The sequence below is a fragment of the Lytechinus pictus genome, chromosome 7 (assembly GCF_037042905.1).
Source record: "Lytechinus pictus isolate F3 Inbred chromosome 7, Lp3.0, whole genome shotgun sequence".
NCBI classification, from domain to species: domain Eukaryota; kingdom Metazoa; phylum Echinodermata; class Echinoidea; order Temnopleuroida; family Toxopneustidae; genus Lytechinus; species Lytechinus pictus.
In genome coordinates, this window is record NC_087251.1 from 47,096,649 (window position 1) to 47,117,772 (window position 21,124).

Genomic DNA, 21,124 nt, shown 5'->3' on the forward strand with positions numbered 1-21,124 from the left:
AAATAAGGCATTCAAGGCTACAGCCTTTCGAGGCCCTGAAGAAATTATATTATAGATGGTGAAAATAAGGTGGGATGTTTTACAAAGAGTGAAGCTGGACTCTTAGAGTATGGATTCCTAGTTAGATACACATGACTTAAAGGGAAAGTCATGTTTGTTAGGGGAAAGGTGAGAACAATTACTGTAAATTTTCAATTAACCTTCTGCATTTCTCACTAACATTTCATTAAAAAAAAACTATGGTAACTTTGCCATGGTATAACTACCATGGTAACAAGGCAATTAAAATCAAGGTTTCGGTGGTTATCATAATTTCTGCAAAGTTGCCATTGTTGTAAGGCTTGAAACAGGCCCTTTGACTTATTTATTGCTGTATCAATTTTTTCTGAATACCTTTCATATTAAGGCTATTCAATGCAACATAACCATTCTTTTTTTTAAATGCGCAGGAAAGAATTACGACAGAAATCATGTTGATGTTTTGCCAACAGGTGACAAGGAAGAAAGGAGAGGATGCCGGCAAATCACAGGAACAGGAAGAGAGTAAACGAGAGACGCGGGAAGCCAAGACAAGATCCAAGGAAATAGATAAAGAGGAAAAAGACTCGAGCGACCGAGATGAAAAGAAATCGGGGAAGAAGTCGGTTAAAGATGATAAGGTGAAGGATAGAGGGAGCAAGGATGGGAAAGACAAGGTCAAGGACAAACCTGTAAAGGAAGACAGTGTGAAGGAGAAAGTCAAGGACAGGTCCGCCAAGGCTGATAGTGACAAGATCAAGGATAGGTCAAAAGACACGCCTTCAAAGGACAGCGACGAGAAGATAAGCGAGAAGGCGAGCGAAGGAAAAGGCAAACCGAAAGATGCAAAGGGAAAGGAAGAGAAGGGCGAGAAATCGAAGGAAGATAAAAAGAAGGAGGAGAAGGCAGAGGAGAAACAGACAGAAGCGAAAGGGAAGGAGAAGGAGAAGCAGGTGTCGAAAGGGAAGGAAAAGAAAGGCAAGGGCAGTGGAAGAGACGATGAGACAACCAGCCCAACTCCACCCCCACATATGTAAGTAAATACTTAAAGACAAAGACAATCTTAGAAAAAGTATTTTGAAAAGATGTATTTTTCTGGTGCTGATTTTGTTGCATGATTTTATTCATTGGTTATTGTGTATGATGAATGATAAAAATCAGCCCCATGATCTATTTCTATTAAAGCTGTATGATGGGGGGACCCAGAGCTTCCAAGTCTCCCGGATCCTGCGGGAGAATACTGGATTGCGATCCAATCTCCCGTTCTCCCGACCCCATGCCAAAATCTCCCGGATAATCAGGATTTTTAGCTGTTAAATTGTAAAATTCATACAAACGACTGTTTAACGAGTCTAGCATGTTCAATTCCCTAACACCCACGTGGAACCTCCTTTTTATCACATTTTCATTTTACCCAGTAACTTCTACCAGTTTTTGTATAATCGTACATTGATTTCCCATGTAAATGAAGATAATTTTACTGAACGACTGGTGAAGTAGTCTAACAAGCCATTTTATTTCCGGGTTCTGCAATGTGTGATGAAAACTCTTCAGCGGTACTCTATGCACATGGCCCCCGATGCGCCCCGGCGGGGCTAGCTCCAGCCGGCCGCGCTGCGCCAGGAAGCTCCGAGAAGGAAAGTTCACGAGCACTGCGAGGCATTTCTCGTAAGCTTGCTTGCGCCTTATTCGAGCTGAAACTGTGGATCAACGATGGGATTAACAAGTGGATTACTTTTACACCTCGACTTTCAGTTTCAGGGATAATTCTATTGACAATCCTGAAAAATTAGAAGCAAAGTGGAGATTTTTTTGCCTACTTTCACTTGGGTTGATCGGATTCGAACATTTTCTCTTTCGTGAGTGAGCTACCTGGCGCTGGCTCAGTGGCTGGCTGAGCTGTGCGAAGCACGCCCCGTCCCGATTTATCCACACTACAATCGCATCGCCAGTGACCATGGAGATCATGGAGCTGAGATGAAGTCATCCAAGACCAAGACGACAAAATACTTTGTCGAAGTATAAAGATACTTTTCAAGCAGAATGGGACTGTGTGACAGTTTTCACAGGAATCCCTCAGAGACTTTAAACAGTCCACATATAAAGCTCATTTACCATGTTTACCACTACTGCAGCCCCTTCCCCCTCTGGCCAATTAAAGGTATTTTCATGTTGAATTTATCTTTTATGAATTATTTAAAAAATCTACTGTATTGCCTGAAGTGTATATTTAGTCAATGACAATTCATGAATTCTCTCTAATGTGCATTTCATCTATCGGATTTTTTTTTGATGGTTTAGACAGCTGTCGGTTACTATCAAATGTTGTTTCTTAATGTGTTTTGCTACCCAAAACTCCCATCTGTGGGACAACGTTCCGCCGCTCCCTCACAAAATCATACCTCCGCGAAATCTACTGGATTCTATCATCCCAATGTTGGCAGCTCTGGGGGACCTAAAGCTACGCACTTTGTTTTCAAATGATAAAAACTATGCCAATTTCAATATTTGTACAAATTATCTTTCACTAATTTGTGGCAAATATTCTAAAGATCATTAACCAAGAAGAAAATATCACAGAACTCACTAATACAAAAATCCCGCTGTGTTTTCCAAACACCTCTTGATTTCGCCGCCCGATGTAGAAGGGGTCCTAAAGCTACCCACTCGATTTATCATGCAAAAAAATAGTATTTCCTGTGCCTCAATTTCTAAAATATGTTCACATTATTATAGGATATATGAAATTAAAGTGAATATAACTCCGAAATTCCAAACAGCCATTGGTTTTCTCTGCATTTAGAGATTTAGTGCAGCCTCTTGAAAAAAATGAATTGGAATTGTTTGTCATTCTGCAGTCACAGTTCCACACACAGAGTGCGCATTTGCCATTGAAAACTGCATGCGCGATGAGTGGTGCGTAGCTTTAGGACCCGCTTAGCTTTAGGACCCCCTACCATACATGTTATGGGGTCTGTTTCACAAAGAGTTACTTTGGCAACTTTGCCATTATTACAATAACCGTAGAAATCTTAATTGTGATTGGCTGCCGACTCATGTTACCATGGTAGTTGCCATAATCGCAAACTTACAACTATTGGCAATCCTCTATGAATCAGGCCCAATATGTTGATTACTTGTTATGTGCGCTAAAATGTATCATTTAAAAAAATCTTTTTACACAGAAAATGGATTCATATTCTTCAAGCAGGTCAATGTGCTGGGATTTAAGCTAAATTTTAAAAGGATGTAATGTTGAATATTCGGATATGATTGAGTACTCATGTTATTTTACTAAAATGTATCAATATTAGAAGTATTTGACAAAGAAAATGGACTTAGTTAATATATATATTTTTTTTTAAAAGTTAAAATATAATGTGCCTGTGGCTAAATGTTTTATGTGAAAACTTGCCTTTGTTACGTGTAATGAATCCATTGTCTTTTATTGACTATAGCACTGGTGCTGGCTATGAGGTTGGCGAGAGGGTCCTTGTGCATTATGGGAGAGGAAGAACAGAGAAAATATATGAAGCTAAGGTAAGTTAATGCATGCCCTGAGGAAAGATCATGATATTGAATTCAGCTATTTCTCTTGCAAAATTAGTCCTTACAAACAAAGTTATATGAATTTCTTTACTCCAACTCAATGCTTTTATCACCTCATGTGGAAATAAGACATACTTGTATTCACTGACGAAAATAAAAATATATTTTGCCTCCTCTGTCCGAAGGTTTCAATTTCAGATGCATGTAGCAATGTTCTAAGGTGTTGACATGTACATTGTTTATTTGAATGATTTATTTACCATTGTATTGGTAGATAATGTTTCTTTTTCTATTCAGAGTATGTTTTCAAAATTTCTTGAGAATTAGTTCAGAAACAAAATAAGAATATCTAAGGATGAACTCATGAAAAATACAACATTTTTTACTTGTTTGCTGACTAGATGGTAAATCAAAGCCACCGTCCATTCAAGCCTTACCCACTCAAGATGGCAGTCCCCTGCATCCCATGGTTCATAAATATTTTCAACTAAAAATGATGACTAGTATTGTATATTTTTATATGATGTTTAATTCAGATGCTCCGTTACTGCTGATACTGTTGATATGCTATTGTTGCTTTGTGTTTTTGTTGGAATGCAGAATAAATGAAATCAAACAAATGATAAGATTTCTATTGTAGTTGGTAGTAATTATAGTAACATGTGTATTTCACATACTTGCAATTTTGTAGCATACATCAGCTTTCTCAAACATGTTTGGTCTGGGAGTTATTTTACCCTTACCATTATTTATGCCTTTTATCTTTCAGGTTGTAGACATTGAGCTGAAGGGCAAGGACCACGTCTTCACTGTCCATTATACAGGCTGGAATAACAGATACGACGAGGCTGTCAGGAAGGCTCGCATTGTTGGCTCTGCTGAAAAGAAAAAGAAAAAACTAACTCCGAAAGGGAAACCTGAGAAAGAAAAGTTAAAAAAGGATGCCGAGAAGAAAGAAAAGGAGGAACAACAGAGGAAGGAAAGGGAGGAGATGGACAGAAGGGAACGAGAAGAGAAAGAGAGAAGAGCGAGGCAGGAACAAGAACAGAAGGAAAGGGAAGAAGCAGAAAGGCTTGAAAAGGCAAGAGCTGAGAAGGAGAGGCAGGAGAAAGAAAGGCAAGAGAAGCTCGAAAAGGAAAGAAAGGAGAAGCTGGAGAAGGAGAGACTCGAAAGAGAGCGGAAAGAAAGGCAGGAAAGGGAAAAGAAAGAGAGACTGGAAAGAGAGCGGCAGGAAAAGGAACTGAAGGAGAGACTGGAGAAGGAGCGGCAGGAGCGCGATAGGAAGGAGAGGCAAGAGAAGGAAAGGAAAGAGAAACAGGAAAGGGACAGGCGAGAAAAGGCGGAGCGAGAGAAGAAGGAGAAGGAACGATTGGAGCAGGAGAAGCAGGAAAAGGAGCTAGCAGAAAAGGCTAAGGAAGAGAAAGAACGGAAGGAGAAAGCGGGAAAGGAAGGGAAGAAAACACCTAGCGGAAAGAGGGGTCGCCCTTCACTCAACAAGTCATCTCCTGCCCCTCAGACTCCTCCAAGGACCACTCCATCTGCAAGAGGGAAATCCCCATCACCTGCTTCAGTCTTCTCACAGAGGTCCATGAGATCAGATAGGAAAAGTCTTACAGAATCTCCATTTGCAAGTGGACTCAACGGTAAGATACCATCATACATGTTCCTGGGGAAAGGGGGTGTGTCCTCAAGAGCTGTTTGTAAATTTCATGCCTTTGATGAAAGACTTGAACATGAAGTACTAAATTAGGTGCCACATTTTTCTCTCTCTCTCTTCTTCTTTTTTTTGTTTTACATTTTTTTTGTTTTGTCATTTTAATGAGATTGTGGATACAATATATTTATACATAAAAATTATTTTGTTGATAGCAAAATGATTGAGTAATGTTTGCAATATTCAAGATCATTGCAAAGTCAAGTCATGCATAACTTTACAAGCATCTTTATGAAGCACTTCTGCATTGATTCTCATAGCAAGTTTAACTATAGTGAAGTGAGTGGATCTGTAGCTTGATTGAAATCATTGCGAATGACGTGGTAAGGGAGAGGGGGGTTGTAATAAACTGAAAATAAGGGCCATGTATTGAAAATGAGAGCAAGTTTCTGCTTCAAAGTTCAAACAATTCATAATGTTGTGAAAACACTGAGATGTGAAAACTGTTCCATATTCATGTTTCTTCATGAACACCGCTATTGTGCATGAGCAAAAATAGAAATCATTTAATTCAATAACATTCTAACCAAATACTTTTGTTCTATTTTATTTATCCGCAGTTCGATCTCGATCTAAACGATCATCAACTGGGGAATATAGAAGAGGCGCCCAAGATGGTAAGTCTAATTCAATTAAGATCAAGATAAGTGCAGTCCTACAAGAAATAAGTAATGACTAATACTAGTGATGATAGCAATTTCAAAACTTATTATAATGTCACATAGAAAAAAAAGAATACATGGGGGCTACAAATTTTGTCCCCTGAAATTCTATAAAAGAGACCTGGATAAAATAAGAGTCCTGGAAAATTCCTGTTCATTGCAATGTTAAAGTTTCTCCAATTTGCAGATTCAGCTTGTATGTTGGGAAAAGTAGCCCCCAAAATCTAAAAAAAAAAAACCAAACCATTGCTTGCCTATAATGTCAGGCTTACCATTTGTGCATATCCAAACCTCATCATTTTAATGTGAATTTGACATATCCACAGAATTCACAAAATGGAGTATAATATCAAACTATCACTACCATGGCAAGAGGACCATAAGACAATCTGAATCTGTAGAGTTCCTGGTTCTAATCATCAAGAGGATATTGAAGACCAATTAGAACGTTAACGGTCGAGAGGGCACAATATTTTTATTACATTATGGAGTCAAGTCCCACCACTTTACGGTTGGCTGGAGGGACTATGCTAGTTCATCCTTTTTGTCTCACCTGCAAAGCAGAGTAAGACTATAGGTGCCGCTTTTCCGACGGCAATGGCAGCGGCGTCAACACCAAATCTTAACCAAAGGTTAAGTTTTTTATATGACAGCATAACTTAGAAAGTATATGGACCTAGTTCATGAAACTTGGCCATGAGGTTAATCAACTATTACTGAACATCCTTCCTGAGTTTCAGGTCACATGACCAAGGTCAAAGATCATTTAGGGTCAATGAACTTTGGCAAAGTTGGGGATATCTTTTGAATTACCATTATAACTTTGAAAGTTTATGGATCTGATTCATGAAACTTGGACATAAGAGTAATTAAGTATCACTGAACATCCTGTGCGAATTTCAGGTCGCATGACCAAGGTCAAAGGTCAATTAGATTTGGCCATGTCGGGGTATCTGTTGAATTACCATCATAACTTTGAAAGTTTATGGATCTGATTCATGAAACATGGACATAAGAGTAATCAAGTGTCACTGAACATCCTGTGCGAGTTTAAGGTCACATGACTAAGGCCAAAGGTCATTTAAGGTCAATAAACTTAGGCCATGTTGGGGGTATTTGTTGAATTACCATCAAAACTCTGTAAGTGTATTGGTCTAGTTCTTAAAACTTGGACATAAGAGTAATCAAGTATCACTGAACATCTCATGCCAGTATCAGGTCACATGACCAAAATCAAAGGTCATTTAAGGTCATTGAACTTTGGCCATTTTGGATGTAATTATTAGATTGCTGTCATAACTTTCAAAGTTTATAAAATGTGGATATAGGTGTAATCAAGTATCACTGACACGTCTTAGGTCACATGATCAAGGTCAAATGTCAATGAACGTAGTATTGTATCATTATATGAATGGTGTTTTTGGTGAATAATTATTTCATAGTAGTTTTCAAAGTCAGCACTGCTGCTATATTGAATTGCGCGATGCAGATGAGACTGCCAGAGGGGCTCCACTTGTCTGAAAGTATCCCACGGTTTATCTTTGAGTGCCTCAGGCGTCTTAGGGTCCACAATTTCAACTAATTTTTGTTTGTTTATTTACTTGCTGACCACAATTAGCCAATTAGAAAATGTCAGGAGGCTCGTGACACGAATAATTACAGCAACCAGTTTAGTTTCGCCTTTGCAATACATTCCACTGGTGCAATTAAAAATTACGAGATCATGATTTATTCACTCATACTGTGCATTTTCTTGCCACTTTATTTCAGTATATCAGACTATTTTCAACTGACAATAAACCATGAAATGAAAATTTGGAAAGTAATGTTCGATGGTATCTGATGTACACAGAAGTCAGAAAGTTGTCTTTTTTTCTTAGAAGCTTTTGTCACCATTGTTCATTTTATTATCTTTGTTAATAATAATAATAATAATGACATATTTACCCAGGGTAGCCACTTCAGTTCCGAAAACTGTTCTTCCAGCGGGCCCTGCTATTATTATTATAATGGAAGATTATTAAGTGATTTTCATCATCTCTTGTATCACAGATTCAGACAGTGAATTGGACGAGTTAGATGCTCAGTCTGAGAGCCAGCAGTCTACTCAAGACAGTGAAGACTCCCAGCTCAAAGACACCAGTGCCCAAGAGCCGGAGGACCATGACGACAATGAGTCAACAAAGACCGAGGATTATGCTGCAACTCTGACCAAAGTCAGCGAAGAGAAGCCAAGCTTTGATGACGATTTGGACGAAGGACCCCCGACCTTGACAGCAGAAGTGGCACCAGAGTCCGTAGAATCCAGACTGCAGGAAGTCGAATCGGAAGCACCGAAGGTGGAGGAAGTCGACAAGGTGATTGTAGAGAAAGAAGGAAGGTCGAAGACAAAGAAAGAATCTAAGATCCGGCTGAGGAAGTCGATAGACAAGGAGAGAGATGGGAAGGATTCGGCAAATGAATCATCTAAAGGAGACAAGGTCACTGGGAAGGATGGTGTCAAAGGCAACAATGATGCTGAAGATGTGAAGGAGAAGATAAGTGATACACCGGTCCTTGAAAGGCAGATTTCTATGGAAGATGAACTGAAAGAGAAGTTGGAGGATTTGAAACAAGAGAGCAAAGGTTCAGCATCAGATGCTGATAAACCAACGGAGAAGAAGAAGGGTAGGAGGAAAGGAAGGAAGAGCCTGGAAAGTAGAAAGAGGAGCAAACCACAGGCAGATGTTGTAGATATCTCTGAGAAATCAGAAGCCTCAGAGCCATCGGAACCAAAGAAGAAACACGCCAAGATTGACAGGAGGAAATCCGATAAAGGAGGGAGGAAGTCCAAGGTACAGGAGACCAAAACACCTGCTGATAATACAGACAGTGACTTTGGGACCAGCTCCATCGAAGACAAATCCATTCCAGGAACCAGCAAATCTTTCATGACAACTCCACCTACTACTCCAGAGAGTTCTCCAAAGATGCCGTCTTCTCCAGCTTGCGAAGAAGATCTTCAGATGAAGACAGAAGAGCAGAGCAGCAACAAGAGCGACAGCGACGCCCTGATAGAGGTAGCCAGTATTGACGACAGAGAAATGACCGAGACCAGAGAGAATAGTAGTACTCCACTTGCCAGCTCTGCACCGAAGAAAGCCACATCATCATCCCAGCAGGCTTCACCGAAGAAGAGGCGGAGGGGTCTGTCGGAGTCGGAACACACCAAGAAACGCAGGAAGCATGGCAGGAGGCGGCAGTCGTCTATCTCAGAGAGGAGGAACTCTGCCAAGGAACGAGGCAATAACAACAGCAGCGACACTGATGAGAGCAGGTCAGAGAGTAGATTGACCTCAAGCTCGGCCAAGCATCATATGTCACTCAAGAAATATGCAAGGGCTTTGCCTCCATCAAGGGTATCTGACAGTGGCGGACAAGAGGGCAATCAAAAACAGCGAAGATGGAATTTCCTAGTTGGTGAGGATCTTCATGTTTCTTAGTTGTAATTTTAGACTTCATATCACTAGGGTGTTCCCATAGGTTTTCTTTCATAAAACAGCATAATTTTTTACATACATGTATGTGTCTCGGGTACCTTGTCAAAAGTCAGAGCTGTGCCCTTCGCACAGGAATCCCGCAAGCGGCCTTTTATTACCAATTCTGATAGAACCTACGCAACTCATAGTCCCTGTTGCTCATGATACACAAATTGTCAGTAGTGTGCAAGAGGTAATGGCTATTAATGTACCATGTACCAACATACTAGGAGTTGGGAGTAAGATGAGTTATGTGGGCGTAAAAGTCCATCAGAGCATATCATTTCCTAATTTCTAGAACTGATCTTCCCTTTAATCCATGTACCCAGCATGCAATCATTATTTTCCATTGTTATGATTATCTTCATCCTTCAGATCTGAGCACAGTAAAGGAACCGGATGAGAGGATAGCCATCATTCAGCATCAACTATCAGAACTACGTTCAGTCTACTTACAGCTCAAACAAGAAGTGGCTACTATTGACAGGAGGAGAAAAAAGTTCCGCAAAAAGGAGAGGGAAGGTATGTAATATTTAATTGATGCCAACCAGTCCCCCCCCCCCCAACAGACCAGACAGATTGAGTTTTCAAAAAAAAAACAAAAGTAAAAGGGCAGGTTTGAAGGATAGAAAAAAAAAGCTTCTCTGCTAAGAATAATTTTTCCAGTAAAACGTGATGCCATTTTTGATAGAATGTCGCTCATTTAATATTGAGTTGTTAAAAGGTCACTGAAAAATTGTTGTGTGCTGAAATCTGTATGTATTCAGTACCTTCAAAATAAATGATGACCTGCTTCCTGAGGTTTTTTTTATATTTATTTATCTATCTAGCTATCTATCTATCTATCTATCTATCTATCTATCTATCTATCTATCTATCTATCTATCTATTTATCTATCTATCTATCTATCTATCTATCTATTTATCTATTAATTTACTTATTTATACATTCTGTCCATATATATATATTTGAACTACTAAAAAATTCTTGAGATAATTTTCTGTGCTTTTCTTTACTCTCCAAATATCTAGGTTATTTGCCATGCTAGTACAAGTACTGGAATGGTACGTTTTATACTAAGGACATTAAATCAGTCTGAACCAAACCAACCATGCTCAATGTTTTCCTACATCTTTCTGTCTGACTTTACAGCTGCTCAAGTCATGGCTGGTGTTGCACTAGGTCACTGCCTGTCCCAGGGTCAAGATAGGATGGAGTCTGGTGGTGGATCATAGCAACAAGCCCCGCCCCTTTTCTACCAAACCCCCTTCCAAGCCGAGCCGTCACAGGTGACAGTACAGTATGCAGGGTCAGTGAGGAAACCTCAGTATTAAAATTCATTGTGTCCAACGAGAGAGTGAATCTGCATTCATCGATTGCATTATAATAGATGCGATTATACAGAGATGGTATTCATGTCGTGATATTCCCATCAACACTTCAATATGGGGAGCAGTCCATGAAAACAAACAGTCCGTGCTTTTTACCGACTTTTTACTTACAAGCTACTGAAATTCTTCCATCTGCTTCATTGGCTCAGAGTAAATTTGTCTTTGAAAATCACTGACAAACTTACTTAATTGTAAAACTTCGCTATGAATATTTGAAAACAAAAATATTAAATAATGCACAATAATATTTTTGTAGACTGGATCTCAAATCCACATTTTATTTTCATATGAACATGCTAGCTCTTGCTAATGCACATGCTGGGTTTGCAATCATTACCCCTCTCTATTTTTAAAAATAAGACAATTTTGAATAAGATAATAATGGGCTGAATATTTAAATAGCCACTTCATGAGACAATTGAAATTCAGTCAAGATGGAACTCACCGAGTCCATCACTGATTTCAATTTTGGTGTTGGTGTTAAGCAACATAAACATGAGACATGACACGTAATGAGGCTGGTGTTAGTGTTGTCTCTCATGGGTCCATGGGTGATTAGTGCAGTCTACTGTGCTCTTGTGAAAATAGATTTTACAAAATCAAACATTCCAGCACTGCATCATCATTTTACGTCAGAAAAATAGGAATTGAACTCCAGTTTGAAGTACTATGGAAAAGAAGTGGGATGTCTAAGATTAATGTTGATTAATCTTGATTCATCAGATATGAGCAAGACAATGCTGCTGTTTTTTACAGCATTCATTTCATACATGTTTATGCAAGTCCCTCTTTCGGCTACTTGTTTTTCACAACATTGGAACATTCAGCTTGTCAATTAAACTCTCATGCACTTTCTGTATTGGGGTAAATAATGAATAATTCTTATTTCTTTAATTCCATAGACTGAGCTACATATTACATGAAAATCATATAATCTAACATGAGTAGATTTATTTCAAATAAGTTGAGAGGACCAACAAATTTGCATTTTACAGTCAATGGTTTATATCTACATTTTCTCATAAAAGCCATCAGATAGGTGACATCTGTTTATCATAATTCACTTTAAACTACCAATCTGAAGTTAGGTATACCGAACCATATCTTTTGTTCTGCGCTTTCATTGTGTAATGATGAGGTATAGAATTGTAAAGGGTACTGCATATCCTTGTGCATCAATGCTACAAATGCTAGTTTAGTGACAATGACCCATGCATAAGCCTATCCCTTATTTAATTTGATTTGAATGAGGATTTAATGTTTGTTGAGAGACAAAGTGAACTGATTGCATGGTGTGCTTCCATGATTGTGCCACCGTCACACTGGCGAAACCCAACTCCTGACCACCACAGGATATTAATTGTGTAATTATCAATGGATACAATTTGGTCGGTGTGACTGTAGCCAGACTGCTGAGTGATCCACCTAGTGGCTTTGATTAGCATCTTGTCTTTGTCTTGTTATAAATTCAGTAGGCGTGTTCAGACCGCCTTGAAGTTCGAGAATACCAGGTTTTCTCAGATTGGGACATTTACCCTGATCTACCTCGAACAGAATATACCAGGTATTTTTGCCAATGTGAAGGCAAATTTAAGTGTAATATCCCTGAAAGAAAAATACCTGCTAAATAGTAGGTACTTTGCTGAAATTACAATAATTTTCATAGGGATTTTCCAGGGTCGTAGGTGTTTTGGCAGTGTGAAAGCAAATTGCGAGAAGTTGGGGGAAGGTGCTGTGGGCTGCTAATCTGACCATACTGCGCATACTTAAAACTTTCCCTCAACACGAAACGGTCTGCTTTGGGTTGGTGTGAATGCAGAAAATAATTATCGGGTTCGTTGAGGGCTGAACAAATGCTTGTAATTTAACAGGTATACGAGTCGAGGCGGTCTGAATACACTTATTGTGTGTTTTCTTTGCACCATGTCAAGGAGTTTTCGCTACACTACACACGAAAGCATGTGCACTAGAATGAAAGCAAAGTGCCTCCTTAATTGTGCCAAAAATGACGTGGATTTCACAGGAGATGGTCCATTCTTCCAGTTTTAAATGTAATAATTAATATCGGAAAATTTATGCTGTTTTGAAATGAAATACTAGAGTTAGGTGAACTGTCCTACTGATGTGTAAGACGTTGTCCCCAGTTTTCACTAAGAGTTGAGATTGGTCCAATCAATCATGAAGGCCTGAATTCACAAAGGTGGTTTTTAAAACCATCGGTTGAACCCATGATTTATGCAGATTTCCTGTATAAATTACGCTTATTTACTGCGCATATTAAAAAATGTCCAATGCTTATGCGCGCATTAGTCACAGTGCATCAAATTGATGGACTCATCAAGAACTAAGTGGACTCATGAATAAAATATAGTACTTAACCCTGGCAACATGCCTCAATTTGGGGCACTGTGACAAAAGCGCGCATCAGCATTAGATATTCTTGATATGCGCGGTTAATGAGCGTAATTTATACAGGAAATCTGCATAAACCATGGGTTCAACCAATGGGCTTAAAAACCACCTTTGTGAATTTGGACCAAAGAGTTGTGATTGGTCCAATCAATCACAACTACGAAGAGCGGGCAAGGCTGACATCTAGAATACATACATCTGCTTAAATAAGATGTTTGCCCATACGTGCATCATTGTCTTCAATACAAAACTGTGTTTCCAAAAGGAATTCATACTGTACATATGAAGAATTTTGACACCCAACGATGGGATTTCTGGATATGAGATTGATAGGATGAATCGCAGCTCTTTGTGAAACCGGGCCCTGATGAGGTTTGTTATGCTGTTGTAATTACTATGTGCTGCAAGTCAGAGTAGTATGTGAAGTTTTGAAGTGAATTTATAGTGGGAATACAGTATGCAATTAAATAAATGTAAGCATTGTTTAGTGAATGTAGATGATACAGAAAAATAATGGATTTTACAATATGCTCTGATTAATTTTATATTACAGTTTTGTGTTAAATTAGTTTCGTTTGCAAAGATATGGACTTGGTGAACCACCAATTTTTGTTGAATGTAACTTACATGGCAACCTGCAATTTAACGCAATCAAAGTTTTGATATTAATGAAAAGGTGCATTAATTAGGGATGTGGGCAAAGTGGAGGCGATAATGAGTAACTTTATTACTGTAATTAGATATGTGGAATGATTAGATCAATTGTGACTCGAACTAGCAATGAAATACCAATTTGAAAGCATTGAAATATAAGCAAGTGATTTTTGTTGATTTTGCCTTTTTATTTTTCGACTGAATGAACCCATACATATGAAATTAAATTCTCCTTCCCTCATTTAGTGAATATACCCATACATAAGATATTAAATTCTCCTTCCCTATTTGTGCATTCTTTTCCCCTGTTGACACCGTTTCTTTCTTTTGTTTTTAATTATTTTCTTTACTTTGTACTTTCCTCTTATAGTCAAATCCTTTCATTGATACCCCGTGCATTCCTTTGATAAAAATTTTTTCAATCTCTTTTAGGTATTTGTCATGAAAACATGCACTGGATTCTGGGAAGTAAATGGAATAAATGATATTAAAACATTTTTTTAAACAGTTCTTAGTGATCAGATTAGCAGATTATTCACGTTTTTTTTTTTATAGATATCCAGCATACATCACAAAATTTAATATTTTTAAAAGCATTCATAACAAGAGACCTCCACACAAACTTTGTTGTATGTTTGTGTGCGTGTTACTATGTATGTGTGTGCTTTTTGCCTGACTTTGCCAAATATGACTTAAAGGGTGATAGAAAAGCTTTTTTTTTTCTCTCTAAAAATTTTGATGAATTTGTGAAGTACGTCCTATCTTGAGAAGAGAGCTTCAGGCCTGCCAAATAGTATTTATTTTGCGTCAACTGAAGGAAATATTGATGAATTTTATCAAGTATGTTGTACATGTACAAAGTTTCATGTGAAAAAGGCATGATTTGTTCATTGGCATTGCTGCTGTAACTATGTTTTAAAATGTACAAGATATCCATGAGTTTGATTTATCAATTTTTTGAATATTTTCTCATTCAGATATGAATTAAGTGCAAGAGTGTATTGTCACGCATCAAAGGAATATAGAGAGCTTTTGTTATTTTTTTTCTGTATGTTATGTTACATTGACTGTAGAGAAACATATTCCCCGAAATCATATATTGTGGCATTATTTGTCTGGTTTTTATTAAATATGACAGTAATGACAAGATTGGTATTTTTTACACAATGCAACCTGCGAAATTGAAATTAACTTATACGTGTAAATTTCCCTGTTTATAAATATAATTGTGTTTTTTTTTCTGCATGTAAATTTTCAATAAATTCTTGAAATACTTTTAGGTGTTGGCAGGTCGCTGGCAATAATGAATATTCTTACGTGTTAAGTTGATTTATGTATAGATTGAATTTTTGAATGCATTGTATAGCTGTACAAATAGAATATTATGCATAAATTGTAAATGTAAGTGAATGTATTGTTTATTATGTATGTGAACATAATATATTCCATATTATGTAAAGAGAAGAAATTTATTCCTTCGGCTAGTATTCACTTTTATTGAATATTGAAACAATCAGCCAAATTCAAAAAGAAAAAAAAATAGTGGAGATTATGATTTCATTTGAAAGACTATATTTTTTACCAAATAAAACGAAATTCAGAAAGTTGAATAAATAGGGAAAAAAAATCAATTTTTGAATGAAATTATATAAGATTATATATGTATTTTAAGTCATTCCATTATGGCACAATGAAGTTGGTACAATACATTGGGTGATTTGTTGCATGTTTCCCAAAATTTGTTTAGAATTGCATTCAAGGTACTATCTTGGCGAGCTGTGTGGTTTTGGAGAGGCAGGTTGTTAACAGGGTTTATGTCGGCAAATAAGTTCAGCAATCACTTGGGAACTTCTTGAAATATTTTATCTCTGTTTTTCATTTCATATGAAAACTCATGATCTTTGTTAATCAGGGCTTGAGCTGTTGAAAAGTTTGTGTAAGATGTACAAAAGTGTTTATCATCTTATGGAATTGCCCAGTCAACTATTGTGTATGACACATTACACATATATCCCCATGCAGTTGGGATCGAAAGAAATGAACGAGGGGATTGGTTTACAGAGTCCAGTTTGTTAGTACTCGGAAGACCCAATGGCCCGTATTCTGAAGTCAGGGTTACTTCAAAACTCTGGTCTAAACTTGTGGTTTAACTATGGATAGCCAATTGTGACATAAGTCTAGAACAGTAAAGGTTCAAGTTATCATCTCAATGACACTCACAATCATTCTTAACTGTTTGGGAAGTATAAGTAAGATAGTTGTCTTCACCATTTAACAATTGGGAAAGACTAATGTTAACATAAATTTAAACCAAATTTTTACGTTTTTGGCTCCCCATAATTTTGCACAGAGTTAGACCATGGTCTATGTTAAACTGGACTTTAGAATATGGGCCAAAAACTCAATGATGAACTATGATTTACCCTTTCCATCCACTTCATAAGTCCATATCACCTAGGGGGTGTTGCAAGAAATCTTTTGCAATCAATTGCAAAAGTGATAGATTACTTTCAACTAAAGCAAATCAGTTAAAATTTGTTGATGTAAGGAGCAGACCTTCAATCAATTGCAATGAAATGTATGTCTTTCAATTGATTTTAGGACCTGAAATTGACTTGTGATCAATCCCAAGTTTCTTGCAACATCCCCATTAGACTTGGTTCTACATTCCTGTTGCTATAACTCCTGCAGAGTAGTTCATTATCCCTACTAACATGGATGTTGGTTGAGCCAACCATGAATTGCACAAGTTCGTCATTACCTCGATAGTAGCGAACCCAAATGGTAACCCGTTGCCTCCAAGGTTCTGTAAATCACATAGAATCGATACAGGGCACATTTGGTTCCTGTAGGCAATGGGTTAACAGAAAGCCTGAGAAGTACCATTGAGAATATTAAAATGACTATTTGGTTTCATAAAAGATGTGCTCTTTGTGGGTCAATTCACCAATACTAAACAAATAAATGATTATCAAATTCATCAATGGTTCTCAAGATTGGTAGGTTTTAAAATTCATTACAGATCAACTCGTCATGACTGTATACAGAGTCTACCAAATGGCTTGAGTAAAAATATTCAGGGGGTATATTTAGGACAATCTTACCCTAAAAATTCAATTTTTCTTATATCATTTTTTAAAAGCAAATGATGGTCCCTCTCCATTCTTTGAGAAGCATTCATGTGTAGATATGTAGATTACAATGTGTGGGTTTTAGTAGAATGACTATCTCATCATCAACCTTTTTTTTCTCGCATACTAGTTTAGTCGCTCTTTTCCTTTTCTGCTTTCTCTATCAACGTGGATGTGATTCAGTTTTATGCTCACAATCCAATAAAATCTTGCCTTCTAGATTTTGAAGAAAATATTCCAGTGATATGAGTGGTTAATTATTTATTTATTGTCTTTGTATTTTGTGATTAAGTGGACAGTACAGGGTCCTGTGACATAGAGCTTAGCAATTGATCATAAGCCTGCTTTTAAGATTGATTATACACAATAGTCAATGTAATCAATCATAGATATCAGCCACATGATCAAATGCTAAGGTTTGTGATACAGGAACCTGCTGTGAGAAGGTTGAAAGCATAACATTTAAAGTTTCATCTAAATTGAATGTAAAAGAAGAAGAACATTTTTAAGTTTCACTTAGGTCACAACATGAAACTGAAATGATGAATATAGATAATATAATCCCCACCAAATGTATGTTCAATAGAATACCCATTTCTAAAACATGTGGACACACGAACCAGTATAAAGTAAAATAGAATCATCTTACTCATCATTAAAGAAATGAAATATAACATGCACATATCCAGTATTTTATTCATTCAATTACATTGATATTCTTTACAAAGAAACAGCGTAATAAAATCCAATTCATGAATTAAAGGAAATACAGTGAGGATGTCTTTAAAAGTAAAGAATATGAAAAGGATCGATATTGAGGAGAAATAAGTATCAATTAATGCTCTTAAAAAACTAACTAGTTTCGTCTGTTCCTGTTGATGTAACTTCCGTAGGGTATCATAAAGGTTTAAACAATGAAGTAAAGAAAGATAAGTGATGTGTATATGAGAAACATATAACTCAATCATTTTTTCTTAATATATATATATATATATATACAACTGAATGCATCCGAAGTTCACTAGTTTGATCGGATATTCAGTTAACTGAAATAAATTAAAGGTGAGTCCACCAATATAATGTTTATAACAAGAGATGGCGCTATGCCACTTATGTCCACGGTGTTTGACCACAAGAGTTACATATCCCTTTACACTTGTATCAACGACGATGCTGACGCGAATTTTTATATTAAGGAGAAAAGAGAATAGATGGAGGAAGATAAATATTACTTACAATGGTGATAGTGAGAAAAGGAAAGTGTTGAAAACCCTTGAATCTCTATCACATAGTGATTAGGCGTATATCCACTCCAATAACATACACATGAAAACTAAAGGGCAATTCCATAAAATATGTATGTCCGACCCCCTATTGGTGGGACTTTAATGAAATTTGTTCTTTCTTGTTCTTTTTCAAAGATTGTTCTTTTGAACAATGAATGAATGCTCTCAAATGACCATGACGTGGTCAGTCTATGAAAGAAAATAAAACTTGAGAAAAATGGGGGTCGGACGTTAAAAAAGGATGACTATTTTATGCCCTAAATTTAATTGCCCTTAAGAATATGCCTAAAATATAGTCATCTGAAGTACAATAATGTAATGTTTTTGTTCGTGAAGTTTGTCCAGAATATCGGTAAAAGAGAAGTACTAGTAAATGGGATCAAGTACATACATTTTTCTTGAAGAAAAGAAATACATTAATATATGTGAACATTGATGAGTTATAAGTCAAATAATTATCTTTTTTTCAACAATAGGAATGAACAAAAATATACAAATGAATTCGTTGTACATCTAAGCTATAATCAAGCAGTTATATTAAAATATGAATTTCAGGAAAGTTAAATACTTAATAATACTTGAATACTCACAATACTAGTAGAGTAATCTTTTCAACAAGAGGTGGTGCTTTTTAAGTTTAGTTCATGAAATTTGTTGACATAGGTTTCACAGGCCTAATTCATTTCCCATAGACTCGTGTGTTAAAGTGGTACTTAAAACAAATTCATAAAAAATAAGGAGGAATTTCGAGGGTTGAATGTTTACTACCAGTGGACAGGATATATGTCTGACATTCCATATCTGACCAGAAAAAGGGTACCTCGACCGGCTCATTTTAAAAATAAATCAGCATTTAAAGCCATTTATGAAGACTACACCTGACAGGATCAAATTCATCACTTCAGAGAGTAAAATGGCCCTAATTCTTCCGCCAGTAAAACAAGAGTTCCAAGGTAGTGATATATCCTTCCAATTACTTTGGAAAAAGGAAGTTCAGTAGGTACCCTCCCTAGAATATATTCATTCATTTTTGCCATCAGCAATATCAAATTTGAAAATTGAGAATGGGTTGGCTCGAATAAATATCTTTGGCCTGTCAGTTGTAGTTAGGCCCGTGCAACCAGAAGGGTCAACTTTTCAGAAAATAATACAATTCGTTGGTCACACAGCTATCCAGTGACGATGGCGATGATAGTAGAATATAGTTTAATCGATACGAGGAGAACGAGAAGATATTCAGTTTTCTGACGCAAGGCGGCCCAATATGCCACATAATATATTTATGACCTTTGTCCCCCAAAAGTCCGATATAATGATGATAATGGGAACAGAAAATGAGAAGCCCGGATGAGAAGAAAGAGGGCGAAGATAACTGTTAAAACGATGAAATCCTTTGAATTTCTCTTAAACAGCAATTAACCAGTTACTGCAATAACGTATTTTAAAAAGGTAATTCATATTCTCACTCAGCCGAATATGGCTCCATTTACATGAATCGTTGATTTTCGTAAATGAACTTAATTTCTTTGTTGTTACTGCATTTTTCTTCAGAATCATAAGGCCGTAATTTTAGCATAAAAGGAAGGAGGATATTGCACACTCTAACAAATCATGTACCACAGAGTCCGAATAAAAACTCGCCTCTTTACATAATTTAGGTCTATGACATATGAGTTTCTTTGAAATTAAGTCATTGTGTTTTTTAAGTATTATAATTACTGCTTTACTATCCCCATTATCAATATTAAAAAATATATTCGTACTCTATACTTTATGCGCCATTTTTTGTTACCTTTGAATTTTACCAAATATGTTATTTTCTATTTTTTATATTTACTGTCTTAAAGCCTTTTGTAATGCTACAGTCACATGACCTCTTCGGCGGCCGTACGGCGAATCGAAAACGGCCGTTTTATTCGTTTTTATTTAAACCACGTACATAAAGCTGGTACAAAAAAATGTTAAAACAGCTGTTTTCGACTCGCCGTGCGGCCACCGTAGGGGAAATGTCACTGCGTCATCATTTAAGTGTGATGAGATGATATTCTTACTTTTATTATTTGATTCAGCTGTGTAGGCTACTTTTCCTTCCCCATAAAAAGAGGGAATATGAAGGTTTGAGAGTCAAAGATTTTAGCCGTTTTCTTTCTTTATTATCATTGTAATAAGTATTTGATATCTTCTTCGTCCTCCGAAGAAGAAGACTATGGAAATCTTATCTTTGGGCATACTGGATAACATTACGTAATTGCAAATTATCCAAGCACTCACTAAGAGCATAACTTTTACTGACTTGAGCCCCTTTAAATAAAATACTTGCACATTACGATACAAAAATGTGACAGAGCGTTTTGCGGTAAAAATCAAATATCATGAACATAATTTATGAACCTCAAAAATAAGCCTAAATTAGTAGGCTAGGTAAATGATTTCTTGACCCATAATAATTTTTTTGCAAGTATTTGTGGTCTATAACTCAATTAAAGTCAGTAGCGTAATAAGCCAAAAAAAAAAACGAGAGGGTAGCCTATGGGGCAAAATTTATTTTGAGAAATACCCTTTATATAAAAATCTATTATTTGGGATAGATTTTGACTGCAGAAAAAAAAAATCACATTTCACACCCTTTCCTTTCATATTGATTCCTTTACATTCCTCCTTGTTTTTTTCTCAGTTATAAAAACTTTTGGGGTCCGTGCCCCCCTCCATAATATACGCCGATGTACCTATTTGCTTTCTCACTCACCTTATCATTCAAAACCAATCAAAGAATAAGAAAAGTCTGATG

The 21,124-nt window shown here is 36.8% G+C and overlaps 1 protein-coding gene across 1 annotated transcript in view; it reads left to right on the forward strand.

Moving 5' to 3' along the window:
- LOC129264309 (AT-rich interactive domain-containing protein 4B-like) overlaps nt 1-15,319 on the forward strand; it is a 34,430-nt gene extending 19,111 nt beyond the window's left edge. Inside the window, exons 13-19 of the mRNA XM_064101527.1 lie at nt 492-1,051; nt 3,477-3,558; nt 4,337-5,210; nt 5,842-5,898; nt 7,996-9,402; nt 9,837-9,983; nt 10,615-15,319. Coding sequence (XP_063957597.1) covers nt 492-1,051; nt 3,477-3,558; nt 4,337-5,210; nt 5,842-5,898; nt 7,996-9,402; nt 9,837-9,983; nt 10,615-10,697 — 3,210 coding nt within the window. The 3' untranslated portion in view covers nt 10,698-15,319. The remainder of the gene's footprint in view (nt 1-491; nt 1,052-3,476; nt 3,559-4,336; nt 5,211-5,841; nt 5,899-7,995; nt 9,403-9,836; nt 9,984-10,614) is intronic.
- Nucleotides 15,320-21,124: the final 5,805 nt, after the last annotated feature.